Consider the following 10595-nt stretch of genomic DNA (forward strand, 5'->3'; position numbering starts at 1 on the left):
TTTCCTTGAACATCCTCGCGAGGTTCATCTTGTACTATATCACGCATATCATCCATTATGGTGTCATCATGCACATCATCATTAATTGTTGGATTGTCATCTGCTATCTCCATGTCGGTAATATTACCATATATTGGTTTTGAAGGATTAGATATAGGGATGACATACCACCATCGGTTATTGTTTACCATTGGATGATACACAACCTGTATTTGAAAAACAAAAGCAAGAAACTTAAATACTTATTATATTGTGTATATGTATCACATGTATACATATTAAAAAATTAGCCTTTGCATATATACCTGCTCGCATTGTTGAGGTAGTACTAATGTGTCATTCTTGTTTTGGTGAAATTTTGTAGAGTCAATGATTACAAAACCACTTGGATGACGTCTGATTGTGCAATGCTCACCATTTATTATCACTTCTTTAAACCACTTCACATCCAGTACATATATAAAGAATCGTCTGAAGTCAAGCTTCAGAATATCTTGGATCAAGCCACAATAACCTTCCATGGTACCATTGGCATCCTCGAAGTGAGCAAGGACACCACAATCTTGGGTATTTCTCTTTTCATCTATACGTTGAGTTCGAAGATGTTTACCCTCACACCAAAGTGCATTGAATAATGTGCACTAGTAGTAAAAGATAAAAGATCAAACATGTCAATTATTTATATAAAATAAAACTTATAGAAACAAATTAATTGATAGTATGTCTCACCTTTGATAAGCAACCTCGTGCGTATTCTCACTCTTCTTGAGATATTTTAATTTCCTCCTTTTTTTCCATTCTCTCCATTTCCTCATGTAACCAATCTATATCAATATGACGTGGGAGCGCATTTAGATGATTTGGAAATGAGACATTACGTCCATATCTAGTGCGAAATTCTTGTCTTTCGCTTTTTCTTCTTGCCCTTGCTTCATTATATAGTGTCACCCATTTACTCATTACATCACTATTGAGCACACAAAAACTATTTAACTTACGAAGTTCTTCTTTTGTTAGCACTTTACTCATTCCTTTTCCTTGAGGTACTATAGAGGTCATCCTCAAGTCTTCATCATCTTTCCATAGTCGTGGTTGAGAGGGATCCACTTCAGCAAGATATTCAGAGATATAAACAAGGGATGATTGCACTAACCAACCCTCAGCCATGCTTCCCTCAGGCCTTGCTTTTTGCCTCACAAAATCTTTCAAGGTTTTCATGAAGCGCTCAAGAAAAAACATCCACCTTACATGAACTGCCCCACAAAGTGCGATCTCATCAATCAAATGTACAAGTAAATGTAATTGAGTAGTCAAAATGGATCGAGGGAAAATTTCCTCCACCAAACAAACCACCTCAACAGATAATACTCGAGCATCTTGCAATGTGTTTGGATCAATTTCCTTCGAGCTCACATATCTATCAAGATGTATTTGAGAATTGTTTATTTTTGTGTAGAAATTCAAAGATATATAATAAAAAAATACAATGTATACACACCTCACAAGCTCTCCCATCTTGTAAATGATATCACGACGTACATCTTTGGATACACAATGGGATATGCTAGTAGGAAGTACAAACTAAATGTAAACAATATTCATAGATCAAATGATTAGTTGAGGAAAAAGTCATCATACCCCAAAGTTTACACATAGTTACTCCACTAATTACTATATTCATGGTTAGAGATACCCTTACTTGAATCATTTTGTGCCAATCGTGGGACTTCAAACCAGATAGTTACTCCACGCCTCTTTTCTTTTTCTTTATGAAGGCTCCCTTGAGACATCTCATACATCCTGTGGGTGTTCGAAAGCTATATATTTGTTCCTTCACTATTTTTTCCTCGTTCTTTGACAACATCCAAGGTGTATGGGGTAGCTCAATCTTTTCTCTGGGTCCAATGCGTGGCCAGGCTCGTCTCATGTGACCAATGTTATGTAAATCCTCCCTTATATTAACTGAATCACGAGCCCCTATCAAGTGATCCCATAATGTAGATACAAAATTTTTGAATATGTGCATGGGGTCCAACAGGTGATTGATCTTGAGTTCAGTCTAGTACGGAAGATGAAAAAATATAGAGAACCTAACAAACAAACAATATATTATGTAAACAATTCATCATGCTAAATACTTTAAAGTCAATCGAGAGACATACACTTCTTACCGACTCATGCCGAGTGGAGGGTGGCTATCGGCATTAATCCATCTCTCCTTCCAATCTGGAATGGTTAGAGATTGTGGAGTCATTCCATTAGTAGGGAGAACATATTTGGGATGGTCAATAGGAAGGAATCGATGATGATTGTCGTAGATAACCTTCTTTAAACGTGCCGGCCTAGAGGAAACTAGAGAGGGACTGCAAATTGGACATGCATGATATCCTGACGTAGTTAAACCTGAAAAAACAAGTGAATTAATAAAATGTAATTGATTCAAGTCTTGAATTTCAAATATAGAGTTATATACATGTACCTGAACACTCTCCGTATCCTTGAAAGTCATGCATGGTCCACAACAACATGGCCTTCAATGTGAAATCTCTAGAGGATGCAGATGCACTTGTATCTTGCACCTCAATACCTTCCCATAACATTTCTAACTCTTCAATCAAAGGCTCTAAGTAAATGTCCATGTTTTTTACCTTGTGCTTTCCAAGAATCAGAAGGGACAACATTACATGTCCCTTTTTAATTGCCATAGATGGAGGAATATTATAGTTCACCAATACCACTGGCCATACACTGTATCATGTGCTTTTGATGCCAAATGGATTGATTCCATCCATACCTAAACCAAATCTCAAATTTCTTGGCTCTTATTTGAAAACGGGCCACAAATTATCTATATGTTGCCCTTGGTGTGTCTGCAGGGATCCTCCATTTTCCATCACTTGAACGATGACTAGCATGCCATGACATGAGCTTTCCAATAGACTTACACTTGAACATAAGTTTTATATGTGGAATAATCAAAAAATGTCGCAAAACCTTACGAGGCATATCCATTGACTTCATCTCCACTTTGTATCTTGATTCGCCACAAACAGGACACTCTCATGTGAACTCATGAATCCCACGAAATAAGACACAATCATTGACACATGCATGGATCTTGACATAATTGAGGCCTCCCAGAGATGTCAAGTAATGTCTTGCTTGCTCTCTCTTAGTTGGCAATTTGTTTCCTTTTGGAAGCATTTGTGATAATAATCTACATATATTTTTAAAAGCGAGTTAAAAAACCACCAACATATATTTTTGTCTGATTTCAAAATAGAACAATTAATATTATGATTCATAAGCCAAACTGAATTGATACCTACTTCAATAACGCATCCAAACTGACATTACTCCATCCATAAATTGTTTGCAAGTTAAGTATCTCGAGGGACACACGAAGAACGGAGTACGTACAACCTTCATACAACGGAGTAGATGATGCTACATATAGTGGATCATCTGGCTTCGTAGAGTGACCTTCTCCCTGAACCGGTTGCGAAAATAGATGGTGTACCATGTTGTCCAAAATCTCATCCTCTACGACTTGATGGGGCATTTCATGAGGGCTACTATCATGGTCGTCAGTCTCTACTCTTTTTGAAGACTCTACCTCCTCGCGTCGACGTTTTGCAGCCTCTCGACGCCCGGGAGGGAGCATCTGAGGATGTGGCACCACATCATGCTCAACCACAAAAGGGAGTTTCATGTACGTTGATATATAACTCCCATAACATAGATTAGCAATCTTAGTGGTAAAAAAAAATAATGAATACCGGTGATTTTTCTCAGTCCCATTCTCCATACAAGCTGAGGTGTGACATTGCAATTTGACGTGCTCGAAAAATACACCCTCGACAATTATCACACATGCATTTAATTTTTCATCGTAGCCATGCATCTCGATTATGAAGATGCAATGTTTCATCCTCACTTGAGGATATGCTCATTGACTCATCAGCATGCACCGCACTAGGTGATGACAATGACATGATTAAACCTTATTCATGACAATATCAAAATATTTATCATTCATATGTTTACATAAGATCTCAATTTTAAATACACAAAAATCATCATAAATACATTAAAACTTATGATAAGAATTCACTATCAAAACTTATCTTAAAAACAAAAAATTATGATAAAGCCTAAATGCGGGTCTATATCCGCGTTTACGTACGCGTCTATATTAGCGTCTATTTTTGCATCTATGTTCGCATCTATCTGAACAATAGACGCGTATATACACGCAAAAATAGACGTACACGTCAAAATTCAAACCATACTTAAATCATTTCTTTTCAAACTACGCCTTTCCTTTCCTGCATTTTTTGCGATTCTGAAGCTTGAGTTTAGCCGACATGCAGTCTCTTCATGCCTCACCTAGTCTCTTCATGCCTCACCTCCTCATGACTCACCTCTTCTTTCATTTCAAACACACAAGAAGGGAAAAAGGAAAGCCAAGGAGAGGAAGAAAGAGAGAACAAGAGAGAGGAGAACAAGAAGAAGCAGCAAGCGAGCAAGCAAGCATCAAGGAAGGGTAACTTACCAAGGAGAGGAAGAAGGAGAAGGAAGAAGCGCCACCACCCGCCACACCAAACACCCAAGGTGAGTCTCTCTCTCTCTCTCTCTCTCTCTCTCTCTCTCTCTCTCTCTCTCTCTGTTTCTCTCTTTCTCTCTCTGCTCTGTCTGTGTATTTAGGATTTCTGATTCCATTATGTATTGCATTTTGTAAATCATCAATGGCAGTCGTCGGGCTAAAATTAGCCAACTGAGCGCATCTGATAGCGCGTCTACATTTCAGTGTAGACGCAGGTATAGACGCAAAAAAAAGTTTCCTCTCATTGCGTCTGAGGGCACGTCTTAGAGCGCGTGTGCAGGTCAATCTACACGCGATGATACACGCGCGCGTAGATTGACCTAGAATTTGCGTCTGACAGCACGTCTGTGCTTCATCTTAGATGCGAATATAGATGCGCTGGACAGAAGGTTGACTTTGGGAGCGCGTCTGAGGGCGCGTCTAACCTGCAATTTAGACGCGGTTATACACGCGCCAGCTCTCCCAGCTCTGATAAAAAACAATATATTTTTGCAATGATGAATGTGACCAATCCCATGTTTGTGCTTATCAGTTTTCTTGTTTATGAGAAGCATTAGCACTTAAGTTTTATGCTTAATGTCTAAAGAAAGCTCTTTGAAAATGTAGGTAATATATGATTTTTTGTATGCAAAAAAAATTGTCTTTTTCCTGTGTTTTTTTTGTAGATGTCGTATCCTGGTTCATCTAGCAATGACCCGGATTTGGATCGCATGAATGATACATTGGCCTCGTTTGGCAGGGGGGTCAATGCATTTTTTGGAGGTTTTCCTAGTAGGGAAGACTTCATGGGAGAGATGACCAGACACCTTGGTCGCTCTCCCACAGTGGACGAGGTGTTCAGTGTCATATCTGGAACACCTCTTACGTCTTTGCTTGGCACTACTTCCCAAACTCCACATGCAGGTACTCCACATGCAGGTACTCCATATACAGGTACACGTGCAGCACCTGTACGTGCATCGGCTAAAGCACAAGCATCCAGCGAGGTAGAGGGTAGTCGACAGAGAGGGAGGAGGGAGAGTCAAGGGGGAGGACGAGGTTTGTGTGGGGGTTGCCTAGGAGGTGGCGAGTGATCACCCTCACCAGTAGATCACGTAGAGGAGGTTGTACGCTAGTACTATAGAGTTACAGATGTTGGTGGCATCTTCCATGATGATGAAGGAAGGGATGTAATGGCATACATGAGGAGCATCGTGCATGCGACATATAAAGATTGTTTCATTGCCTTCAAAAATTAGAAAAGCGGCTTGTGGTAGGAGGTGTTGAGGGCAGTCCATAGGAGGTACCCAAATCTTGAGGGTCAGCGATTCTCGGATGATTGGGGACGCACAAAAGTGAGGGATATGCTTCACAACAAAAGATCTCACCTCATGACACGTGCCAGGGACTCAGTGCGGAGGCAGAAGGAGGGGCGTGGAGCCTATAGCCAACCACCTATGTGCCACCGCATAGAGTGGAAGAAAGCCAAGAAGAAAGCAGTAGAGAAAGTGAAGAGTCGCTACCACGCAGAGGCACGACGGATCCAAATGGAAACCATGGGATCGTCGCATTACGGATCGGGCGGCAAAGAGTCGTGGGAGACAGAGTTTGTAAGTATATTTTGATTTCTAGTTTTTTAAAATTTATATTTCTTTCAATTCTTTATATAATTTATTCTAATATATTGTGACTCATAATTGTTTGTATATATCATAATTGTTTTGCAGACTACTATCGTTGGTAGGATACCTACTCCTAGAGAGGTAGGTTACCATCGAGGCCATAACCGCGCAGCCACATGGCTTCACTTCTATGAGGAGGGTCTCATCACTGCGGACCAATACAACCGGGCCATGAGGATTCGACAGCCAGAGGAGGTATGTTTTTCTTACTTTCCTATTAAAAGTATAGCTAATTATAACTTTTTCTCCACCATGTCTATGTAAGCAACCTTGATCTTTTGTGTGTGTAGGCGAACCTGGATGTGGAGCATAGCGAGGAGGGGGATAGCAACGCTAGTAGCCATGGTGGTACTAGCAAAGATGTTTCTTCTTCAGATTCGTAGAGGAGCACCATACCTCCTCATGAGGCCTTGTTTTCTTGTATATATATGATCCATCTTTGAGCCTACTGCTTGCGGCCACGCTTTAGGTCGCAAGCACTTAAACTTCCCATGTACATGCTTTTGATCTATAATGAATACATGGACTTTTATTTTCAATTCTCGTGCCTGTAAGATACATTGTCTTTTTCCCAAATGCACAATCTGATGTATGGGAGGGGGGGAAAAAAAACCAGAGAGCATGTGGTTACAAATGCTCTCTGGTTTTTTTTTTCCAGTTCTGTTTTGCGCGTCTATCCGCGCGTCTAAATTGCAGAAAATGCGCGTTTATATGCGCGTCTACAGTGCAGAGTACACACGCTTATACACGCGCTCCATAACTCAAATTTAAAAAAGAAATTAAATATATTTTTAAAAAAATGAGATTTTTTGTTTTCTGTTCGTGTCTACCAGTGCTTGTAAAAGTGCATCTATAAGTGTGTCTATATGCCCGTCTAACTACCAAATAGACGTGCTAATAGATGCGTAAAATGAATTAAATAAATAGCAATTTTGGTTTATTATGCACATGTATTCGCGCGTGTATATGTGCGTCTATTGCGCATCTATTTTGCATGTAAATTCGTTCATACATGCGATTATAGACGCGAAATGGTAGACGCGCAAATAGACGGGCGGATAGACGCGCCCGTAAGATTTTCTCTATATTCAAAAATCGCGTCTAAAAGTGTGTCTATGAGGCCTTTTTGTTGTAGTGAAAGAACAATTAAGCTTAAAGGGGGTGAGCTTGGCTAACCCTGTCAAGGGAGACACAAATTTACATACAAATAGGATGAAAACATAATTGAGAAATGAGATATGGTGAAGCTAAGAAAGGGGCCTTATCAATTGTCACACTACATACTTTTCTATGCCAAAGCTAAGAAAATGAAAATTACTTTCCAAGGAGGTAGTGCTGCCTAGTTTTGCTAAAGGAGGAGGCAAAAGCACCGCCTGGTGGCGCCTATCCTCCTGAAGGAGGAGGAAGTGCTTGCCGCTCTGATAAAAGTGCCGCTTGATGCCCCACTTATGCCCGCCTTGATGACCACCATGGACGACGTGTGCCGCCTAGGTCTGATGCACGCCATTGGCCTGCCTAGAAGCCCACCTAATGCCTGCTTGGATGCCCGCCACTGGCCACTTTGGCCGCCTAGATGCTCCACTGTGCCCCATGGTTGCCTGTCTGAAAGCACTGGGGCCCCGTTGTGGTGCACGCTATGCTTGTGTGGATGCCTTGGAGGTTCAAGGGAAAAGAGGGAGAGATGACTAAGTAGTCAGAGAGAGCTGGAGGAGCAATCGACAGTGAGGAGGGTGAGGAGGAGTGGCCCATGAGAGGGAACTCAACGGACGACTCACGAGTAGAAGAAGATGATGATGATGATTTTATTTTAAAAAATTTTGGGCTTGTGAGTCGATGGTCACTCATTAATAACAATACATTAATCAAACTTTACGTAGCGTGGACACTAAATATTCTGACACTCCACTCATAACTCTGAGTCCTAGTCTTGACCCTTGAGTCTTGATGACTAAGAAGTTGCAACTACCACTCATGACTCATGAGTTATGCCTTATAGCTCATGAGTCATGAGTCAAGAGTTTATAATAATTTAAAATTATATGTTAAATAAAATAACAATAAATATTTTTTCATTTATTTATTGTTTAAAATATTATTTTAAGTGCAAGTAAATTGTATCCTATTTTTTATAAAATTTACTAAAGTGAGTTTTATAAATTTGCAATTCATTTTACATTAAACCTCGGTTTTTTGTGAACATTGATCATGTATGAAGAAAATCACATGACAGATGTTCGTGTTTTCTTTCAGATTACATTCGTGGCCAATGGCTATGTATGTCTCTATCACTCACTGCTCTACTGTACTCAAATCTATACCATCTCTTCTTTTCTTACTTTTTGAAGTGAATAGATATTTTATTATGCCTTTGGAATGTGCTGCCCAAGGTTTGAACTCACGCACCTCCATAACTCAACCCACACCCAAACCACTATGCCACGACCCCATTATTCTCCAGTGGATGGATGATGGATTATATGTGTGTATATATATCACATAGATGGTTAGATGTGTGCAAGGCAATAAATATTAGTGTACCAAAGCCTAAGTGTTTGGACATAGGGGATTGGATGAGACTCAAGGAGAAGGCTATAGACTCTCCAAGGCAATGGCGGTAGCATCAAGAGGTGGCGAGCGCATGGTTAGAGGTAGGGGTTGTGTACCACATTGGGAATGGTAGTCACAGGGCTTATTTGGGGAAATTTGTAAGTCCTCTATTATCTATATTTTCTTTTTTATTTTTTCAACTACTTGTACTAATAACCTTATTTCTAACAATAATACTTTGTTTATCTTGCAATACTCGATCACAAACCACAACTTCACAAGATCAGAGACTCAATATGTAGAGAGGCATGGTCTCACTACAGTAATTGATAGATTCTACCTCAAACTTCTCCATGACACCACAATCCATCTTGGAGTACAATTTTTCAATGCACTCAACTTGGAAATGTTGTCCATGTGACCAATACCATGTTGTAGACTTTATATTGTACATTGAAATACCTAGGTTAGTTGCTGTATACAATTGCTAGATACAATAATAAAAAAAGCATATGTTTACCTTTGGAAAACATCCCCTTGAGAACTCCCATTCCTCCTTAGAGACTTCCTCCTCTTGGCATGAAGCTGCTATCACAACATCATGGAATCACCTCATAGGCATGAGCCACGATAAAATCCTCTAATGCCCTTGGGATATCAAACTAGTAGTTGGCATATACTATGCTTAAATTCTGATCATGCTGCCTCCGCTTCCCTTATGGGGCTTGCTCATACCTACCCAACCACTTCACCATGGATGCATGGTGCAACATACAAAAACAATTCACTTTCTCCTCTCTATGGTTCCATCCATCCTCTTCTCTATCCCATTTTTAACTACCACATCTCTTGTTAATGTATCATCATTCTTCATCAGCATCAACAACATCCAAATATTTGAATCCACTTTTGACAAGCACTTTGAAATATATACTAATGCCTCTTATACTAGCCAAAATCTTTAGCCATGCTACGCTCTAGACAAGTCCATTGTCACAGAAAGCCTTTAAGGATTTCCATGAAGTGCTCAAAGAAGAATATCCATCAAGTATGGATCGATCGTGCAATCTCCACTTCATCTATAAGATGTACTAGGAGGTGAGTCTGTATCATGAGTATGCTTGTGGGCAAGTACTTCTCAAAGAGACAAACTATCTCCACTATCCATTGCCTTGTGGATTCAATGGAGGATATCCTTGTCTCCTTCTACAAGATCCATTGCACTAAGTTCAACAACTTATAAATCACCAGACATATCTTTGGAGTGAGACACCCTGCAATCGCAATCAGTAGTATAAACTATTAGAAATTTAATGCATTATAAAATATGCATCAATACAAAGTAAAAAAATAATAGTAAAACTTATTTAAGTCATATACTACCAAGACTAGGACAAAAAAACCTTGGCATATCTTGTGCAAATAATGGGATTTTAGTTTTATCCCATCAATGTGCAGATAGACCTAATAATTTTCTTCAGTTTACACTTTTCTTTAGTAGATAGGAACCAAGGAGTATGAGAGGTAGTTGCATACGACCATCAAAGCTTATATGTGTGATCAATATGCCTACATCTTTGCTATCTTCTTCAAGTCCATCCATACCCCTAGAATGTCTCTCTTTCCTATGATATAGTCCCACAACAAGCTACCAGCATTCTTAAAAATGTACATGGGATCTAGCAAATGATTGATCTATAAATGGGTCCAATATATCAACTCATAGAAAATTAGGAATTGTCCCATTCCACTTGGAAGCAACTCCTTGAGGACCATCTTCC

At 39.7% G+C, this 10595-nt stretch overlaps 1 protein-coding gene across 1 annotated transcript; it reads right to left on the reverse strand.

Moving 5' to 3' along the window:
• LOC148031642 (uncharacterized) lies at window positions 1-10036 on the reverse strand. Its single transcript, XM_087685229.1, has 6 exons — window positions 9335-10036; window positions 2480-3664; window positions 2172-2403; window positions 730-2090; window positions 306-641; window positions 1-206 (listed from the first exon to the last, which is right to left on the reverse strand). The coding sequence occupies exons 2-4, from the start codon at window positions 2703-2705 to the stop codon at window positions 2060-2062; spliced, it is 489 nt and encodes a 162-aa protein (XP_087541355.1). The 5' UTR covers window positions 2706-3664; window positions 9335-10036; the 3' UTR covers window positions 1-206; window positions 306-641; window positions 730-2059.
• Window positions 10037-10595: the final 559 nt, after the last annotated feature.

The sequence above is a fragment of the Lygodium microphyllum genome, chromosome 9 (assembly GCF_053477565.2).
Source record: "Lygodium microphyllum isolate KBCC chromosome 9, Lygodium_microphyllum_v1.1.10, whole genome shotgun sequence".
Classification (NCBI taxonomy): Eukaryota; Viridiplantae; Streptophyta; class Polypodiopsida; order Schizaeales; family Lygodiaceae; genus Lygodium; species Lygodium microphyllum.

Bases quoted from the DNA above. Each gene is read 5' to 3' on its own strand.
- LOC148031642 (XM_087685229.1), bottom strand. From the start codon at position 2,705: ATGGCAATTAAAAAGGGACATGTAATGTTGTCCCTTCTGATTCTTGGA. The intron at 2,404-2,479 runs GTACATGTATAT...TTGTTTTTTCAG, and splicing joins AGGATACGGAGAGTGTTCAG to GTTTAACTACGTCAGGATAT. The intron at 2,091-2,171 runs GTAAGAAGTGTA...TTTGTTTGTTAG, and splicing joins CCTCCACTCGGCATGAGTCG to GTTCTCTATATTTTTTCATC.